The sequence below is a fragment of the Musca vetustissima genome, unplaced genomic scaffold, assembly GCF_032173495.1.
Source record: "Musca vetustissima isolate MV318-11 ecotype Yass unplaced genomic scaffold, APGP_CSIRO_Mvet_v1 utg5860, whole genome shotgun sequence".
Taxonomy (NCBI): Eukaryota; Metazoa; Arthropoda; class Insecta; order Diptera; family Muscidae; genus Musca; species Musca vetustissima.
This window is the reverse complement of record NW_026878953.1, coordinates 173,307-195,166: the sequence shown is the minus strand read 5'-3', so window position 1 is coordinate 195,166 and position 21,860 is coordinate 173,307. Positions and strand designations below refer to the sequence as shown.

Genomic DNA, 21,860 nt, shown 5'->3' with positions numbered 1-21,860 from the left:
AGGACTATATCTAAAAGTGTGGCAATATTTATAATTTTTGGTACGAAGGTATTCCACCTAATGAGAACTCAAAATATCAAATTACAGACAAATCTGTTAAACTCCGTATCCAAGATCCTCAAAATACCGAAAATCGTGGGTAACGTTCTATGGGGGACTATATCTAAAAATATGCCAATATTTATAATATTTGGTAGGAAGATATACCACCTAAATGGGAAACCAAAATATCAAATTACAGACAATTCGGTTGACAACCGTGCACTAAAACCCAATAATACAGAAATTTGGTAGGTACCCTTAAACCCTGAAAGTTGGGAAAATTTTGAAAAATTTTTGTCGAAAGATTTGCTACGAAATGAGAACCCAAAATACCAAATAACAGCCAATTCGGTTGAAAAAAAACCCAAATCCCTAAAATATCGATATTTGGGAATTGCCATTATATAGAAACTACCCTGAAACTAGGGCCAATATTGTAAGAGAACCCAAAATAGCAAATTACTATTAATTCGGTTGGAAAGCGTGCCCCAAATCCTTAAAATACCAACATTTGACAGGTAACCTTTTATGGGAGGTACCCTGAAACTTGGACCGATATTGATAATTTTTGGCTAAAGATTTATTAAACAATGAGAACAGAAAATACCAATTTACAGTCATTTCGGTAGACAAACGTTGGCCTAAATCCTTAAAATGCCGAATTTTTTGGAGGTATCCTTATATGGGAGTTACCCTGAAACTTGGGCCGATATTGTTAATTTTTGGCATAGAGATTTTCTAACCAATGAGAATCCAATTACCGTTAATTCGGTAGACCAAATATGCCCAAAATCCTTAAAATATTGAAATTACGGAGCTAGCCTTATCTGGGAGCTACACCGAAACATGTAGTAGAGAAATTTTCTACTCATTGGGAGGATCCAATATGCTAACTTACAGCCAAATCGGTGAAAAAAGTGCTTGAAATTCCTAAAATATCGAAATTTAGAAGGTGGGAGCAACCCAGAACAAAAGTTGCCCAAATTTAAAAGGGAGCAACCCAAATTTTGATTGATAATTGATAATTTTTGGTACCCAATGATCACTAATTACCAATTTACATCCAACCCGGGGAAACCAGATGTTCTACTGAAATTAAAAATTATGTGATATTAAAAATATAATATAAAGTTTCACATAATATCCGTGTGTGTGGTTTCGGTACTAGGGGAATATCATTGGTCGATTTGAATACAATATTTGTTGTCTATTAATTAATAATTTAGAATCAATTTAAAAAGAAATGGTATACAGACACACTTATAATTTAATTTACCACAATGTAGAATATTTTTATTTTTTTAAAAAATACAATTCATGTTTGAAATAAAAATAATAAACAAAAGTATTTATTAATTCAATAAGGAATATGTATTTGATGTAATAAACCAAAATTAATTATTAAAAAAAAAAACACCCAAAAAATTATAATAACTTCAGCATAATAATATATAATATATAAGAGAAAAAATATGTATTAATTAACAATAATAATATAATTATATTATATTAAATCCAAATGTTAGTATGTATTTTAAAATAGAAAAAAATAAACAATAAGAAAATATTTGCTCAGCAATTATTAATTATATATATTTTTTAATATATTTCTTATAATAAACAATTTTTTTGTTTATAACAAACTTTATTTATTGTGGAGATAGAGAGAGAGTGTGAGAGAAATATGTGTGAGTGTGGAGAAAGAAGAGATGGTTTTGTGAATTTAAAATTTTTTATGATGTTTTTTTTTTTTTTTTTTTTTGAATAGTTTTAATTTTATTGTTTTTAAAGATATTTTGTGTGGTTAGGGCGAAGTGGAAGGGCTGTGTGTATTTAATTTAATTAATTAAAAAAAAAGAAAATAATAATAAGGCAAAAATTATGAGAAATAAAAAATAAACAATTGGTGATAGATCTGATATTGCTTTAGCGTGTTTTGTTAATATTTATAGGTATATGCAGCATGTATGAATATATGTGTTTGTGTGTGTGAAATATTTAATTTTGATTTTGTTGGTATTTTCAAAATTATATTTTGTTTTAATTTTTTTCTTTTTTTGGTGAATAGGATTTCGATTTCGATTTTGTTTTTGCTTTTGGTATTGGTTTTTTTGTGTGTAAAGAGGTTATACAAAATTAGTATTTGTTGTTGTTGTTATTATGTTGTTCCTTAAGTTTGTTGTTTTTGTTTGTTTAGGAAATAGCAAAAAATTGTTGATATCGCAAAAGAGAGAAAAAATAGATTTACAAAAATAAGACAGCGGCGGCTTTTTTGTTTTAAATATTTCATCTTGTTGTTGTTTTGTGTGTTTTCTTTTTTTGTAATTTATTTTCTCGATATTTTTTTTCTTTTTTATTTATTTTTTTTCTTGTATTTAAGTGGGCGGCAAAAATTTCCATTTTTTTTTTTATTTAAATTTTTACAAAAAGGAAAACTATATAGTGTTTGTTGTTGTATCGTTTAGTATTTTTGTTCTTGTTGTTGTTTGTTTGTTTTTAGTTTAAGGTAAGAGTATATATATGTATGTATATTATATATAAATGGCTAGAAAGCAAGCAACATTTTTCCAAAAACCAAAAAATATGTTGCTTCAAAGGCATTTGTCAAACTGCATAAGGTGCATTTTTTGTTGGTAAAGAATGATGCTGTGAATGGACAACAATGGCGGCGGCCGAGGATGATAATGTAGTTGTGGTGGTGGTGTTGGTTGTATTGTGTAGGCCAGAGGAACCGGAAACAGCAGCCAAAGTGCCAGCACCGCTTAATGTCACAATACTGACTTTGCTGTTTTTCAAACATGAACGTGTTGCAGTTGTTGTTGTTGTGGAGCTACCCTGCTGGCTGCTGCTAGTAATGGTGTGATGTGTAGTAGTCAACTGTTGCTGCTGCTGCTCACCGACAACACCAACAGTTTTTGTGCGTTTCTTTAATTCGATTTGTTGTTGCTGTTGCCGTTTTTCCCGCCACCGATCCAGTGGCGTATAACAACACTTGAATATTGGCTGTTTACGTTTACGTTGTTCCGTCGACGACGACGATGAGGATGTGGATGAACTAAGGCTAAAACTTTGCGCAAAAGATGAAGCCGTTAAATCAGTCTGTACACCGCTGCTACATAAACGTGTCTCCATTGTATAGTGTGGTGGTGCGGCGGTCGTGGTGGTGTGGGTGGCTTGGAGTGCTGCTGCTGGTTTAGGCATTGTTGTTATCGGTACCAAGTTACGCATCGAGGAGCGCATAGGTAATGGCATCGGCGGCTCCGCAGGCAGCGGGGCCGGTGCCTTGCATATCACTGTGGGCGGTTCGCATTCGTGCAGCTCAAACGAATGGGCCGACGAATGATCCTCAACGTAGCACTCCTCGTCGTCGTATTCCTCGTTGGAGGTGCGTGTGGTGGTGGTGGTTGACGGCCGGAATTCGTGTGACGAAGACTCGACCATGGCAGTGCAATAGTTGGCGGCAAAATTATTTGTTTCCAAATAATGGCAGGATTGAAATATATAATCATCCACAAATTGTTGTAAGGCCAGCGGATCACAGGCTGCTGCAGCACGGGCCGCCACAGCAGAGTCCAGTATGGATCCCTCGGAATAATGCTCGTGTGTTAGGCGGGCGCTGGTGTGTGCAAACGGATGTTGTTGATAATGATGGGTGTGGTGGTGGTGATGTTGTGGATGAAAGCATTGATGCTGGCGATTATGACAATGGTACTGATGACGATGCATTTGGCTATCCGCATCCTCATCATCCAGTTGCTGTTGCTGCTGCTGATGATTTAGGGAGGCGTAACGCCTTATACCTTTGTGCGATTGTGACGATGGTGAATATATCACAAGTGATGTGGCTGTGGGTGAATCTACTAAAGGTGAGGGTGCGGGTGATGATGAATGTTGCTTGCTTTCCACGGGTGTGGGTGCTGCAACAACATAGATGTCATCATTCTGCCGTTGCTGCTGCTGCTGTTCAGAATCATAGTCTGCTACTCTTTCCGTTGACGAGGAGTGTTGGGTAAGCTCTGAAATATGTGCCGAATAGCTAGAAATGTATTGAGGTAAACTGGAAACAGGGGGATGGGTATTGGCAAAGGCAGAAGAGGAGGTGGTGGTGGAGGTTAAGGGAACACTACAGCTTGTGTAATGGCTGTCACGACTATCCAATTGGGCTATTATATCTGAGGAAGCATTAGTAACATTATTATAACATTGTTCAGGTGGTGTGGGTGGCAAGGCCACAGTTAAATTTTTTGCCTCCATCATTAGATGGGAGGACGAGGAGGAGGATGAGGCAGCAGCATTTGGCAGATGATGGTGCTCTTGTTGTTGTTGTTCTCTAATAATAAGCTTTTGTTGTTGTTGTTGCTGACGCTGTTTTTGCTTCATATCAACAATTTCTATTTCTTCAATATCACTAAAACTATTTAATTGTTTCAACAAATAATGAACATCATTTCGTTTCCAATCACTACGTCTGGCACCATCACCATCTTCAGCGGAATCTTGTTCTTCTTCTACTTGTTCGCCATCTTCCATTGATACTTTTTTGGGCATTGTGGTGGTGGCGATGCTCTCCAAAGATATCAAGGAAGATGCATCTGTGGTTCTTGTCATTCTACTAAGAGATAATGAGTGTGGTGGTGGTGTTGGTTGGGATGTAGTAGTTGTAGTGGTTGTTGTTGTTATTGTGGTGGTGTTTGTTACCACATTGGTTCTTCTATCGTATGAGAAATTAATTTTTGAATTATTTACAACGAGGTCGGTGTAATGATGTGAGGCCAATCTACGTTTTAAACTATCACTTAATATGGGCATCCCTACGCTATGTTGTTCATGTGGGGCATGTTGTTGTGATTTTGTATTGCAGTCGCCAGCAGCATCCTGGAATGGTGTTGGCGGCTGCTGCTGTTGATAATTATTTATTACCGGCACTGTATTGTCAATAATTCGATTAAATTTAGCTAATGCCGTATTCAATGGTTGTTTTTGTGTTAATGATGTATACGTTGTTGTTGTTGCTGCTGCTGCTACTGATGTTGTTGTTGATCCAGCGGCGGCGGCTGATGATGATAACGACAATGACGTTGAGGTCATGAGAGTGGTGGTAACTGTTACACCGGCTGATGTAAATGATGTTGTCGCTAATGTCACTGCTGCTGCTGTTGCGGCACCTATTGTTGTCGTCACGGCAGCGGCATTTGTTGTTGTTGTTATTTCATCGGCTATTATATTAAATTTATTAAATTTTTGTTGTAATTGAGGCACTGTTGTGACGGTATCTAATTTATTTTGTCCATTCTCGTTCGCCTGCTCCTGGGCTGCGGTGGCGGCGGCATGCATGGTATGGCGGGCATTGCAGGCTTTGGCATTGTTGGCTGTGGCATTATAGCTGGCTTTGCTGGTTGTCACCATCATCACCTCTGTGTCAGTGGCAGCCACCAGATGATTACCCCTACGTCTAGACACGGTCATTTCGTGTTGCTGCTGCTGCTCCTCTACTTCTTGGACACGAGTTAAACTCAGATTCCGATTCCAATTCAGATCACCATCATATTGTTGCGATTGCATTTGTTTACTGTTGTTGTAATCATTATCAACGCTACGTCTTAAATTATCCATCATTTCACTAACATTTAAATTTAATTGTAATTTTAATTGCTGCTTCAACAACAATTGTCTACTCTCATTTAATAATGCGCTAGTTGTTGGAGTTGTGGCTGCATCAGAGGATGAGGCGGTGGCGGCATTCTGCTGCTGTATGCCACGCCTATTCATCATCATTAGTTTATTAGTTGTATTTAAATTGTTGGTATTAGCTAAATTTCTATTCAAAATTAATTTCCTTGACGACGACGACGAAATGCGTTCATTATTGTCGCTCCCCCGCGATTACCGACTATCACGGGTGGAGCGAGGCCTTCCCTAACTGGATGTGGAGGCAATTGGTGACACCGGTGATAGGGGACTGCGTGCCGTTTCTCTCGGACACCCGCTTAATGTTATCACCAATTTCCGTGAACCAGCCTGATCGCGATGCTCACATAACCAAACACCCTGCCAGGTGCCCAGGGATAATTTGCCATCGGTTATGGGGATTGTCAATGAACTGCCAAGAAAGCAGGCTTTCACATGGGCAGGCTGAATGGACACGATAATAAAAATTTAGTAATGAATCGCCAAAAAAAACACTACAAATTGCGATGACTTACCATATCATCAGGACCTTCACATGAATGCCTATAGGGTAGACCTTCGGGAACTATTTTGTTTAACATCATTTCCATGTCGTCTCTGTGGGAGATAGTAGAGAACAAAATGAATATACATTGTACTAAACCAAGAGTTCTAATCGATCACTTACCTTACATCTGGATCCCAACTTTCATTTAACGCTAAACTCGCTGATGTGTGTAAAACTGGAAAGAAAGCAAAATAAATTTACAATTAATAAAACGAATCCTTGAATGTCTTTAAATATATCGAACAAAAAGTCCTTAAGAAATATTTTTGAAAAAATAGGCTGTTGAGAATCCTCTGCCTTCGGGGAGCAGAGCTGAATGCTAACGGACGCATCCACAGGTGAGAAGCCCAATATTATTCATTGGACAATCAGCGGGCTCAGGGGGAGAGTCTCGAAGGAAATGACCGAGCGCCTGGCGAGAATGGCGCCCCTATATAACCATCTCAAAGGTCTGGGTTACTACCTTTTAAAGTGACCCCCCTAACGCTGGGGTGTCATGCGACGTCTTGCCTATCAGCGTTCTACGGTTTGCAGTCAGGGTCCCGACTGTATTAGAACGGATCCTTGTTGTTACCTGGGCGCCTCAACAAGTTTATTCAGGCTTAGCTGCCAAGTCCTTGCCATGGTAAGAGGCTATGCCATGGTCGACCTCAATCCCTCACATACTGCACTTTCTATGGAGCCGAATTTTAATAACGAGGAAAACATCATGAAAACTACAGGGATTAGTGCTACGGTGGAAAACGCGGTAGCGACCATGGTGTCTCCTCTGAAGCAAGGAGAGACCTCCCAGTTGCTGACTAGGGAAGTAAACCCTGGCGAGATAGAAGATCTGCACTCAATCTCCACGGCCTGTAGTGATGTCGCGAGACTACTCAGGCAGTTGGCTGTCGAAATGGATACTGGTACTGATGAGACCCCCGTCGATAAGATGGATGATTCATCAGTACCAGTAACTGCTAGGCAAGTCGATGCCAAGGAGATCGCTGCCAAGAAAATGTACCGGAGAGCAGTTAACTACTGCAACCGATTCATCGGATGGGACAGCGACTCCATCAAGGAAAAGGAGTTCCTTTTAATCAAGAGGAACCTCAAATTTATCCGGAAGTTCTCCAGTAACTATCCAAACGATATTAAGAGGTACTTCATGATTGAAAGGATCCTCCGACCCAGTACTAAGACCACCACGGTAGTCCCTTCAAAGAAGGATAAACCTGTCGGGGTTTCTAATACACATAGGAAGCTGATGCCTGAGACTTCTAAGCCCTCAACACCCCTTACCCTGAGTACTGAAACGTCCCAATCACCAGCATCAACAATGACGGAATGTAGGGGACTGTCGAAGTCGGCCCGAAGGAGAGCCCCGAAAAAAAGGCCTCCAAGAAGACCGATAAGACACATCCACCCTCTGTCAATCCACCCTCGTCCCAGACACCAGCATCCACAAAGACGGAAGGTAGGGGACTGTCGAAGTCGGCCCGAAGGAGAGCCCGTAAAAAGGCCTCCAAGAAGACCGATAAGATACAACCATCCTCTGTCAATCCACCCTCTGTCAAATTGCTAAAGCCGATACCCAAAGCTTTTACAATTGGGCAGTTGCTATTGGATGTGCCGAAAGTAGGGTTCGCGAATCAGGCGCCTGCGTCGGCTGGGCATATCTCTGCGGCGGTTGCAACCCCGGGTGCCAAATCTTGGCACAGCCCACGGCTATCAAGAGAATGAGGTCCTCGGAGGAACAACAAACGGCTGCAAAGGCTCTGCTTCGTTAACGTCGGTCGTAGCATCGAAGGAGAAACCTGCCAAGAGCGGTGAGTGTGTGGTGGAAGCCAAACACCCTGTTTCAAAGCAGGTAGCCCAGAAACCTACAACGGCGCTCAGCGACTCTGCTGCTCCACAAGAGGTTCCCGATGATCTGCGAGTAGCAATTATGGACCGAGCTGACCCTGACGGGATCATCAGTGAGGATAAATGGTTGCTGGTTAACAGCTATCTGAAGGACATCTTCCTATGCGACGAGGTTGATCGACAGAGCCTATGATTTGACCAAACCTACTTATACAAAGAGGTTAAAGTTGTTAATTGTCGCACTAAGGACACTGCGGAATTCCTTAAGAAGACAATCAACAAGGTGGACCCTCTTTGGGAAGGTAGCAAACTGACAGCTGTAGCGGTCTAAGAGATACCAAGCGGTATGGTGATCCATGCCGTGAGGATCCTTAAAAAAGGCCTCGAAAAATATTCTTTAATAATTCCAGGCCTCGAAAAATATTCTTTAAAAAATCCAGGCCTCGAAAAATATTTTTAAAAAATCCAGGCCTCGAAAAATATTCTTTAAAAAATCCAGGCCAAGAAAAATATTCTTTAAAAAATCCACGCCTTATTGTAGTCCTTAAAAAAATATTCTTTAAAAAATACATGCCTTATTGTTGTCCTTAAAAAATATATTATTTAAAAAATCTACTGGCCTTTAAAAAATATTCTTTAAAAAATCTACTGGCCCTTAAAAAATATTCTTTAAAAAATCTACTGGCCCTTAAAAATTATTCTTAAAAAAATCCACGCCTTATTGTAGACCTTGAAAAAATATTCTTTAATAAATCTATGCATTGAGGGTCCAATATAAAAATGTTATTATGTTTAGAATACTTTACAAATATAACAAGTGTTGGATGTGACCTTCTAATTTTCTTCTTCACCCATAAATTCTCCACTAAGAAAATATGAACCATTTCCGGTTCGTGTAAATCTACTCCTCTCATTCCGCCTTTGAATAATTTTTCTATTAATAAATGTTTCTTTCTTTACTTCACAATAAACTTTAACTGTCATATCGAAGTAATTAAATATTCGTCTTCACAAAAAAAAAACTAAAAACAACAACAAGAAAAATTACAACTGTTTAATCACTTCTTTATTTGATATTCTTGCTGTTGTTGTTGTATTCCGTATTTCTTGGCATTTCCTTTAATAGTTTTTGTTGTTCGGTTTGGTTCGGTTGTTGCTATTTCTTCTTGTTCTTTACTGCGCAAATTCTTTTGTAAGTTCCGTCAATTAAGTATTGGCTTGAATAATGTGTCACTTTAGTCGAATGACATTGACCCACATGCATATATATTTTGCTTTTAACCTGCCTGGTGTATTATAGATGTACAACACATAACTGACGTACAAAAAATGGATACGCTCAAGGAGAAAATGTTGGTGAAGGATCGAGCAAATATGCATAGAGGATATTTTTTGAGATTTTCTTGGGACGAAAAAGTTCGGAAGGACTTGTGTAGATAAGAGACCATTCACTGGTAACGATGGACTTCTAAAGGGTTTCTTTCGATAAGAAATGTTACATGTGGTTCTTAAAAAATATTCTTTAAAAACCTTAAAAGTCCTTACAAAAAAATTCCTTAAAAAATCCACGCCTTGAGGGTCCTTACAAAAAAATTCCTTAAAAAATCCACGCCTTGAGGGTCCTTACAAAAATATTCCTTAAAAAATCCACGCCTTGAGGGTCCTTACAAAAATATTCTTTAAAAAATCCACGCCTTGAGGGTCCTTACAAAAATATTCTTTAAAAAATCCACGCCTTGGGGATCCTTACAAAAATATTCTTCAAAAAATCAACGCCTTAAAGGTCCTTACAAAAATATTCTTTAAAAAATTCACGCCCTGAGGGTCCTTACAAAAATATTCTTTAAAAAATCCACGCCTTGAGGGTCCTTACAAAAATATTCTTTAAAAAATCAACGCTTTGAGGGTCCTTACAAAAATATTCTTTAAAAAATTCACGCCCTGAGGGTGCTTACAAAAATATTCTTTAAAAAATCCACGCCTTGAGGGTCCTTACAAAAATATTCTTTAAAAAATCCACGCTTTGAGGGTCCTTACAGAAATATTCTTTAAAAAATTCACGCCCTGAGGGTCCTTACAAAAATATTCTTTAAAAAATCCACGCCTTGAGGGTCCTTACAAAAATATTCTTTAAAAAATCCACGCCCTGAGGGTCCTTTCAAAAATATTCTTTAAAAAATTCACGCCCTGAGGGTCCTTACAAAAATATTCCTTAAAAAATCCACGCCTTGAGGGTCCATACAAGAATATTCTTAAAAAACCCACGCCTTTTCGGTCTTTTATTACCCGTATTCATTTTACTTGTCTTCGAATTGTACAAAAAATATATAAACTGTTCTTATTTCCTCGAGTGTAAATCATTTATAAAGCTCAAGGTCTTTACCAGTCATACACCTCTTACAGCACACACACTTTTATATAAAAATGTATATCATTCTGCAATTTACATATATGCCTATATATACAACAACAGCTGTCATCTGTACATGCAATAACCAAGACACATACTCTCTTTGGCATACATATGCATGTATGTATGTATGCGACTATGTTAATAGCTACTTATATTTTAAGTTTTGTCGATGTGGGAAAATAAGTCTTTAAATGTGTGAAAAATAAGTCAGAAGTTGGTAATAAAATGTTTTGGGGGGAAAATTCAGTCAAAAGGGTCTAACGAGATGAGAGTATAATAGATCGGGACATATAAATAATAATAGATCGGGTAAGGTCCTTGTTAGGCCTGAGAAAATATCCACGCCTTGCTGAGGCATTGAGAAAATATTCTTTAAAAAAAATCCACGCTTTGCTGAGGCATTGAGAAAATATTCTTTAAAAAAAATCCACGCCTTGCTGAGGCATTGAGAAAATATTCTTTAAAAAAAAATCCACGCCTTGCTGAGGCATTGAGAAAATATTCTTTAAAAAAAATCCACGCCTTGCTGAGGCATTGAGAAAATATTCTTTAAAAAAAATCCACGCCTTGCTGAGGCATTGAGAAAATATTCTTTAAAAAAAATCCACGCCTTGCTGAGGCATTGAGAAAATATTCTTTAAAAAAAATCCACGCCTTGCTGAGGCATTGAGAAAATATTCTTTAAAAAAAAATCCACGCCTTGCTGAGGCATTGAGAAAATATTCTTTAAAAAAAATCCACGCCTTGCTGAGGCATTGAGAAAATATTCTTTAAAAAAAATCCACGCCTTGCTGAGGCATTGAGAAAATATTCTTTAAAAAAAATCCACGCCTTGCTGAGGCATTGAGAAAATATTCTTTAAAAAAAATCCACGCCTTGCTGAAGCATTGAGAAAATATTCTTTAAAAAAAATCCACGCCTTGCTGAGGCATTGAGAAAATATTCTTTAAAAAAAATCCACGCCTTGCTGAGGCATTGAGAAAATATTCTTTAAAAAAATCCACGCCTTGCTGAGGCATTGAGAAAATATTCTTTAAAAAAAATCCACGCCTTGCTGAGGCATTGAGAAAATATTCTTTAAAAAAAATCCACGCCTTGCTGAGGCATTGAGAAAATATTCTTTAAAATATCCACGCCTTGCTGAGGCATTGAGAAAATATTCTTTAAAAAAAATCCACGCCTTGGTGAGGCATTGAGAAAATATTCTTTAAAAAATCCACGCCTTGCTGAAGCATTGAGAAAATATTCTTAAAAAAAATCCACGCCTTGCTGAGGCATTGAGAAAATATTCTTTAAAATATCCACGCCTTGCTGAGGCATTGAGAAAATATTATTTAAAATATCCACGCCTTGCTGAGGCATTGAGAAAATATTCTTTAAAATATCCACGCCTTGCTGAGGCATTGAGAAAATATTCTTTAAAAAATCCACGCCTTGTTAGGCCTGAGGAATTATCTAAAAAAAATCCAGGTCATTGTTAATCTCATACTCCAAAAATCATGGAAATGACTTAACCTCACAATTATCTTATGGTGGACTGAGTATCTATGCTAATGTTTTGAAATTTGTCCCCAGACATTTGGAGAGCAAATTAGAATTAGTTAAACACTTGTAATTACCACAAAATACTTGTGACCATATAGAACAACGACAACAACAAGTATGTCGATAACACATTACACACTCACACACAAAGGAATAGTACATGAAAGAGAAACAGGACATTCGTTATCATCAGAATTTATTATCACCGACGACAATAACCCAAAAAGTGGTCAAGAAATTGTCATTTTTATGTCCAAACAGGAATGTAGACATTATGACAATTTGTTTGTTTAATAAACTAGCAACGGCAACAACTATAATTAAATTAACACGCACACAAAGGGATAATAACAGCACCAACAACTGCTGCTACCTTGTAAACCCAAACCCATCTACAGGGCAACCTTCTTCTGTCATCATTGGCCCTCCCCCAGGTGATAACTTCAACAACTCCAGAGAGATTAATTAGCTTGGCATATTTCAATATCAGAAAAATGGAAGGACGGAAGAAAAAATGGAAAAGAACAAAAAAGTAGAATTACACCTACACGCACCCAACTAACCACTACAGCAACACCCCTGGCCCACTACGATTCAGTTACTCGCAACATTCTTTTATAACGCCTCCAGTGCATAACAAAAAAAAAACTTTCAACAAAAAAAAAAATCCTCTACTCTGGTAAGCAATAAATGAATGAATGAAAAAAGTGTGTAAACATTTCACGTTAAGGATTGAACAACACTAACGACAATGACATCCAGAGTACTACGATCAACAACAATAACAACCCCACCATCATCCACTACGCCCCCCCAAAAACAAAAAAGAACGACTTCCTAGAATCGGTAACAATGACGATGAGGTTGCAACACCAGCAATTGTTTGTAATTTATGTCATCACTATTCGAGCCATAGGCAGTCAACTAGCCAGCCAACCGAACCCAGGCGGCCAACCGAACCCATTCCGGGCCCAGTACACCCAGACGCACACACCAGCCCGTCCATCCACCCACAAAAAAGTTGTTGTTAATTACATTATGACAAAAGGTGTTACACTTTGGAAGCAATAACAACAACAACAGCAAAACTTACAATAACAACAACAAACTATAGTTGGGAATGATGACGACAATGTTGATGGTGACAGCCGAACACCAGGAGCAAGCCAAAAAGGATTCTATATTGGAACACAGTGATTTCAAATATTTTTCCTAACACCAACACTGGATTAAAAAAAAAACATTTACAAGGGTCTACAAAATGCGTGAATTTTTTAAAAATATTTTCAAGGTCCTCAAAGGCGTGGATTTTTTAAGAATATTTTCAAGGTCCTCAACAAGGCGTGAATTTTTTAAGAATATTTTCAAAGTCCTTAACAGGGCGTGGATTTTTTAAGAATATTTTCAAGGTCCTCAACAAGGCGTGGATTTTTAAGAATATTTTCAAGGTCCTCCACAAGGCGTGGATTTTTTTAAATATTTTCAAGGTCATCAACAAGGCGTACTTGATGTAGAAGAACTTCGCTTTTATACGGATTATAGCAATTCGTTCATCTACAAAAGTGAATCTGGAGAAAAGGCCTATTCACCGTCTCAGATTAACCATAAATTTTCCGCACTCCAAAAGCTGTCTCATCTGCTTGCGTAAGTACCCATGATTTAGATCCAGATAATAGCACGGGTAGTATCACCGACTTGTAGAGTGTAAGTTTGGTCTGGTGGCTTGCTTTTGAGTTGTTTGCTCAGACCATAGTTGCATCGGTTGGCCATCACTTTCCTTCTCCGAATTTCAAAACTAAAGTCATTCGTTTTATTTATGGCGGTAACAAAGTATATAAAATCTTTGACTACCTCAAAGCTGCAGTTCTCAAGTTCCACAGTTGGTTCGAGTCTACTGGACGTTTTTCGCGTTAATACCATCAGCTTGGTCTTATCGTCGTTCACTGCCAGATCCACTTTGGCAGACTCCTTTTCAATTTGTTCAAAGGTGGCTGTTACCGCTCTCAATGTTCGACCCATTATGTCGATGTCATCGGCGTAGACGATTAACAGGTGTTGTTTGGTGTACAGAGTGCCACTTCTGGTTTTCTTTTTCTTTTCCAGCTTGTTAAAAAGGTCACACGTGTCATCGTGTCTGAATCCTCGGTTTTCCGAGAGGTCCATTCCGACTTTAACTGCTGATCTTGTGCCAGTTAAAGTTATTCCCCGTTTTTTATAGCTCTTTATACATGAACGGATAGGGCTGTCAAATGCGGCTTTATAGTCGACGAATAGATGGTACGTGTCGATGTGTTTTTCGTGGATTTTTTTCCAGGATTTGGCGCAGAATGAAAATCTGGTCAATGGTGGATTTGCCAGGTCTGACACCGGCATGGGCCACTGACCATTGGTTTCAGTCGTACACACAGTGCGCTGGATAGCACTTTATATGCGATGGGAAGGAGATTCACTGGAGTGATAAACCTGGACTTCACCATGTCAAAGCCAATAACAGCCTTTGCTTGGTATCTGCATCATCTGATTTACTTACGCCAGTCCTTTTCCATCGCATTTCCTGTAGGGCAATAATATCGGCTTTGTACTTCTTGAGTACATCCGCCAAGCGAACACTGTTCTATACAACGTGCGCACATTTCAAGTGCAGATTCGCAGATCGTGGTCCTTTATATTTTTGGGGGGTTGGGTTTTCTTTTTCTTTGCTTTTTCATAGTAGGCTGGGTTTTCCGAGAGTGGGTAAGTAACCCTATAACCCTTCTATAGAAACCACTGTGCTTCCTCTCCTGTTTGCAGGATGATTTTAAAAAAATATTTTTTGGAGCACCACAACAAGGCGTGGTTTTTAAAAAAAAATTTTTTAGGGACCACAAGTCGTGGATTTAAAAAAAATATTTTATTTTAAATTCCTATAGAAACCACTGTGCTCTCTCTCCTGTTTGCAGGATTACGTTGCCAGAAAAAAAAAACGAAGAAATAAAAATGACTTCAACCAAACTGAATATATATTGCCCGTAGGATTACAAATATCCACGCACATACAACAGGTCCTGCAGGCAGCTGTCGGACCACGTCGAATCCACTACAACAACAAGAAAAGGTAAAAGCGTAAAACCTCAACGTCATGCTGTATTAATAATGAAATAAAAATTAAAAAAAAAAATAGGAACTGCATGCAACAATGCCAACAACAACGACTGTTAATTGTTTATGATGAATGTTGTTGTAGTTGTTATTATTATTCGTTTTAATTCCTGTGAAACAAAATAAAACTTCGGGAAAATAAAATTGTGTTCATTCAACAATTGTGTGGGAAAATCGGGGATAAGGATCGGAATTTTTTACTTTTGACATGATCAGATCTCTCAGAGCAAATTCGCTCTCAGATACCAGGAAAAAATATTCCTATGGTTCTTTAAATATTCATGATTAAGCCTCTAATGGCCCTCGAAAAATATTCCTCAAAAATCCACACATATGGCTCAAAAATATCAATATTAAAGTGAAAGTCTGATTCCCTCATGTCAGGAATAAAATGTGCTAACTCTCAGCCTATGGAGTAAGACATTGACTTTATAAGCATCCGATAATACAAAAAAAATATTAAAAGCAAAAAAATAATATTTCTTATTCGTTCCGCAACGAACGAAACGCTAATAAACGTCACTGTTTGTTGCGTTCCAACGGCTACGTGCGTGTAATCGCAGCATAAAATGATGAAACCGAACTCTCTGTTTTAAAAAGTCTTTAGAAATGCATTTATAAAATCTGACACAATCGCAGAATGTGTATATTAACCCCTTCCGAGGCGTGTTTTTTTTAAAGAATATTTTTTAAGGACTCCAAGAAGGCGTGGATTTTTTAAAGAATATTTTTTTTAAGGACTCCAACAAGGCGTGGATTTTTTAAAGAATATTTTTTAAGGACTCCAACAAGGCGTGGATTTTTTAAAGAATATTTTTTCAAGGACTCCAACAAGGCGTGGATTTTTTAAAGAATATTTTTTCAAGGACTCCAACAAGGCGTGGATTTTTTAAAGAATATTTTTTCAAGGACTCCAACAAGGCGTGGATTTTTTAAAGAATATTTTTTCAAGGACTCCAACAAGGCGTGGATTTTTTAAAGAATATTTTTTCAAGGACTCCAACAAGGCGTGGATTTTTTAAAGAATATTTTTTCAAGGACTCCAACAAGGCGTGGATTTTTTAAAGAATATTTTTTCAAGGACTCCAACAAGGCGTGGATTTTTTAAAGAATATTTTTTCAAGGACTCCAACAAGGCGTGGATTTTTTAAAGAATATTTTTTCAAGGACTCCAACAAGGCGTGGATTTTTTAAAGAATATTTTTTCAAGGACTCCAACAAGGCGTGGATTTTTTAAAGAATATTTTTTCAAGGACTCCAACAAGGCGTGGATTTTTTAAAGAATATTTTTTCAAGGACTCCAACAAGGCGTGGATTTTTTAAAGAATATTTTTTCAGGGACTCCAACAAGGCGTGGATTTTTTAAGGAATATTTTTTCAAGGACTCCAACAAGGCGTGGATTTTTTAAAGAATATTTTTTCAAGGACTCCAACAAGGCGTGGATTTTTTAAAGGATATTTTTTCAATGACCATTAATATCTATCATCCTCTTATCACAAATTAAAAAAAAATAAATTAATAAATTTCGCAATTTTATTACTCCCACCAGTATGAATAAATTAACTAAGCCTTAGTGAAAATAAATGGTGCATTACTAAATAAAACACCAACAACAACAAAAAATAAATGAAAATGTTCACACATTTCGTTTCAGATTTTTTTTAGTTTTGAAAAATGAAATCTGACAACTTTTTTAGCCAAAAGTGCACTCAAGTACACCGCTCATGTCTGACTGTCTGGCAGCTGTAGTTTTGCTACTTGGTTTTGCAAGCTGACTGAGCTGGTTAGCTACCTAGCTCACTAGCCGCCGAATGTTAGCTTGATTTGTGTTGAGCTATAGCGTCGTCATGTTGAGATGTGAAGATGAGTATAATGAGTTTGTGTGTGTGTGTTGCCGCACTTTCAGCACAGATTAACTGAAATAAATTTCATAAATTTTTTCGTTAAAATAATAATAATAACAACAACAAAAATCAAGTGTTGCTGCCTCCAAAAGTGGTAAAAGTGGCAAAAATATGAATGAAAATAAAAACTGCTGCATGTTATTATATTAAAAAAAAAATACCAACCTCTTTCCCGTACTCCCAACCTCTGGCGAACAAAAAAAATCCAACAAGAACGAGGCCGATGAGACAGACAGTTATGACTGAAAACGAACACTTTACGCTTCGTTGGTTGGCTGGCTGGTTAGTTATGGAATTAACCGTCATAAAAAATATGTTACCACCATTCGGAATGCATGTGAGCTGCACAAGAAATTGTATGCGTAAAGTCTAGTAGAAGAACAGCAAAAATGCAGCTGAAGTGATGGCAAAGTGACGGATTGATGTAATGCTTTCCACACTCCCATATTTCCTACTGTTGATTTTTCTTAATTTCATGTTAAAATGGATATGTGAATCGATATGTTGCGTTTTATTTGGGACTATTTTTATGACGTAGGGGATGATAGATATCAAGCAACGGCTCTGATTGGCTTTAACATGACGAAGTCCAGGCTTATCTTGGTCCCTCTTTCATTTCAATTGTGGACACTGACCTTCCCGTGGTGTCACCTGGGGTAACTATTTTCATCTTCCATTGAAATAGTGAGCTAATATGTGCCGCGAGTTCACCCATAAGAACTATAAAAAATTGGGTTGAGGCGTCGGGTTAGTTGCCCACACTCGGAAAACCCCTCCTACTATGAAAAATCAAAGGAAAATGTTTACGACTCCCGCAAACGTATAAAGGACCACGATCTGCGAATCTGTACTATGGCCCCACCGTCGGAAAATTCAGCCTCCATGAAGAAATGATTTCGCGGCAGCAAAAAACATGGTAGTTAGCAGCACCAGATTCAAGCATCTCGATATACAAAAGGCCACTTGGATTTCTCCTGATCAAGCAACGAGAAATCAAATTGACCATGTTGCGAAAGACGGAAGGCATTCGTTCAGTGTTTTAGACGTTTGATCGATACGAGGAGCGAATATCGATTCGGACCATTACCTTGTGGCAGCCAAGGTTCGCAAAGGTGCGATCTAATGTAACAGGGAAACTCGACGTCAAAAAGCTGCAAACACAACTGGTAGCAGAGACCCTTATTGTCCCGATAATAGTATAGAAGCACAATGGCAAAGAATTGCCCACTCCCTACAAACTGCAGCAAAAACAACACTTGGGTACAAAAAACCACCGCCAAGAGGAGTGTCGTAATGGTCGGAATGTCGTAATGGTATTGAGGCGAAAAACGCAGCGTATAGGGCAACCCTGCAGACAGTAGCAACACGTAACGAGGAGAAACGTGTTTTCGGAAAAAAGACGAAAGAACAAGAAAAACGTGAGCGTGAGCAAATCGAGATGTACAGGAGTCAGAATGAAGTCCGGAAATTTTACCAACCGGTAAAACACCAAATTGAAGGTTTTGATGCAGGCACATCCTCCTGTAGAGATGAAGAAGGAAACCTGGTGACAAATACAGAAAGCGTGCTGAGGATCTGGAAGGAGCATTTTGAAAAACTTCTGGTATCAATTAGTAGCGGCGAACCTCAATGATTCGAACCTCAGCATCCTGCGTCCCGTGCACAAAAAATGAGACAAGACGATATGTGCCAACTATAGAGGAATTAGCCTTCTTGCCATCGCATATAAAGTGCTATCCAGTGTGCCGTGTGAACGATTGAAGCCAATGGTCAATGACATTATTGGACCATTCCAATGCGGCTTCAGACCTGGCAAATCCACCATTGACCAGATTTTCACTCTGCGCCAAGTCCTGGAAAAGACCCACGAAAAACACATCGACACATACCAGCCCTTATCCCTTCGGAAGTGTTTAAAGCCATGTCTACGTTCGGCATTCCTGCAAAATTAATACGGCTATGCAGGATAACTTTATGTGGCACAAAATCAGCAGTTAAAGTCGGAACGTGAGACCTTTTTAACATTCTGCTGGAAAAGGTCTTACGAGAGGCAAAGGTGAACAGAAATGGCACTCTGTACACCAAACAACACTTGTTACTCGCCCACGCCGATGACATCGACATGATGGGTCGAACATTGCGAGCAGTTACAGTCACCTTTGAACAAATTGAGAAGGAGTCTTCCAATGTGGGTCTGGCAGTAAACGGCGAGAAGACCAAACTGATGGCATCAACGCGCAAAACGTCCAGTAGACTTGGACCAACTGTGGAACTTAAGAACTACAGCTTCGAGGTAGTTAAAGATTTTATATACCTTGGTACCGCCATAAATAAAACGAATGACATCAGTTTTGAAATTCGGAGAAGGGTTGTGATGGCCAACAGATGCTATTATGGTCTAAGTAAGCAGTTTAGAAACAAGGCCCCACCTCTCGGCAGACCAAACTCACACTTTACAAGACGCTGATACTACCCGTGCCGTTATATGAATCTGAAGCTGGATCAGAAATATTTTTAAAAAATCCACGCCTCATACTGGCCCTTACAAAATATTTTTTTTAAATCGACACCTCATACTGGTCCTTGCAGAAATATTTTTAAAAAATCCACGCCCCATACTGGCCCTTACAAAATATTTTTTTTAAAAATCGACACCTCATACTGGTCCTTGCAGAAATATTTTTAAAAAACCACGCCTCATACTGGCCCCTACAAAATATTTTTTTTTAAATCGACACCTCATACTGGTCCTTGCAGAAATATTTTTAAAAAATCCACGCCTCATACTGGCCCTTACAAAATATTTTTTTTTAAAAAATCGACACCTCCTTGAAAAAATATTTTTTAAAAATCCACGCCTCATACTGGCCCTTACAAAATATTTCTTTAAAAAATCGACACCTCCTTGAAAAAATATTTTTTTAAAAATCCACGCCTCATACTGGCCATTACAAAATATTTTTTTTTAAAAAATCGACACCTCCTTGAAAAAATATTTTTTAAAAATCCACGCCTCATACTGGCCCTTACAAAATATTTTTTTAAAAATCGACACCTCCTTGAAAAAAATATTTTTTAAAAATCCACGCCTCATACTGGCCCTTACAAAATATTTTTTTAAAAATCGACACCTCCTTGAAAAAATATTTTTTAAAAATCCACGCCTCATACTGGCCCTTACAAAATATTTTTTTAAAAATCGACACCTCCTTGAAAAAATATTTTTTAAAAATCCACGCCTCATACTGGCCCTTACAAAATATTTTTTTAAAAATCGACACCTCCTTGAAAAAAATATTTTTTTAAAAATCCACGCCTCATACTGGCCCTTACAAAATATTTTTTTTAAAAATCGACACCTCCTTGAAAAAATATTTTTTAAAAATCCACGCCTCATACTGGCCCTTACAAAAAAAAAATTTTAAAAATCGACACCTCCTTGAAAAAATATTTTTTAAAAATCCACGCCTCATACTGGCCCTTACAAAATATTTTTTTAAAAATCGACACCTCCTTGAAAAAACATTTTTTTAAAAATCCACGCCTCATACTGGCCCTTACAAAAAAAATTTAAAAATCGACACCTCCGTGAAAAAATATTTTTTAAAAATCCACGCCTCAAACTGGCCCTTACAAAATATTTTTTTAAAAATCGACACCTCCTTGAAAACAATTTTTTTAAAAATCCACGCCTCATACTGGTCTTTGAAATATTATTTTTTTTTTAAATATTGAAAAAATATTTTTAAAAATCCACGCCTTGTTGTGGTCTTTAAAATATCCCATGCTTGTAATTTAATGGAGAATAGTGAAGTGAGTATGCACATTAACAAAACACATATACATATAAAACATACATAAATAATTTATTTAATTATGTTCACAGCTAATGTTCTTTAATTATTTAAACGGTGGTTAAATCGTCATTCGCCATTCATTTGTTGTCTGACAACAAGAAAAACAAAAAAAAAAAACTACGGAATTTGTAAGTCAATTCCTGTTCGTGTCAAGTGATGCCCTCTTTGCATATGTCCACACACACACACATATGTATAGTCACGTAGACACACACATACGTGTATGAGTTCATTGTATGAATTATCCTTTTTCATGCATTTCCCAGTCTTTGTTTTTCATTTTTTTTCACTTCTATTTGAATATAATTGAAATTGTTGCATAAATAATGAGAAAAAACGAGAGACGGAAAGAGGAAAGGCGAGAATAAAACATTACGTAAAGAAAATTAACTTCATTTTAATTTTTATGCAAACATTTTGTTGTTGTTGCTGTTGTTTTTTAGAGCCACAATTCTTGATGTGAAAACAACAAAACAATAAATGTGGAAATTAAGGTGCCACAAAAGTGAATGGGTGTTGGGTTGTGAAACAATGTAACCAAAAACACACATACATACGTATGCAAAATAAATACAACAATGTTAGAGATGACAATATACGTAAGTTTTATAGAATGGTGTTGGGTTGTGAAACAATGTAACCAAAAACACACATACATACGTATGCAAAATAAATACAACAATGTTAGAGATGACAATATACGTAAGTTTTATAGACGACCGGCCTATTGTTGGCACTTGAAAACAATATTTTTTAAAATAAATGCCCAGAGATGTCCTTAAAAAACTATTTTTAAAAAATCCTTACGATGTGTTTTTCGTGGGTCTTTCCAGGATTTGGCGTAGAGTGCAAATCTTGTCAATGGTGGATTTGCTACGTC

The 21,860-nt window shown here is 37.5% G+C and overlaps 2 protein-coding genes across 2 annotated transcripts in view; both read right to left on the bottom strand.

The window, feature by feature from the left end:
* Positions 1-2,646: 2,646 nt before the first annotated feature.
* LOC133323744 (uncharacterized) lies at positions 2,647-5,814 on the bottom strand. Its single transcript, XM_061532666.1, has 3 exons — positions 5,385-5,814; positions 3,747-5,207; positions 2,647-3,584 (listed from the first exon to the last, which is right to left on the bottom strand). The coding sequence occupies exons 1-3, from the start codon at positions 5,812-5,814 to the stop codon at positions 2,647-2,649; spliced, it is 2,829 nt and encodes a 942-aa protein (XP_061388650.1).
* A 104-nt stretch (positions 5,815-5,918) lies between these two features.
* LOC133323746 (UPF0047 protein YjbQ) overlaps positions 5,919-21,860 on the bottom strand; it is a 37,032-nt gene continuing 21,090 nt past the window's right edge. Inside the window, exons 2-4 of the mRNA XM_061532668.1 lie at positions 6,398-6,452; positions 6,246-6,327; positions 5,919-6,174 (exon numbers count right to left, since the gene is read on the bottom strand). Of these exons, the coding sequence (XP_061388652.1) occupies positions 5,959-6,174; positions 6,246-6,327; positions 6,398-6,452 (353 nt within the window). The 3' untranslated portion in view covers positions 5,919-5,958. The remainder of the gene's footprint in view (positions 6,175-6,245; positions 6,328-6,397; positions 6,453-21,860) is intronic.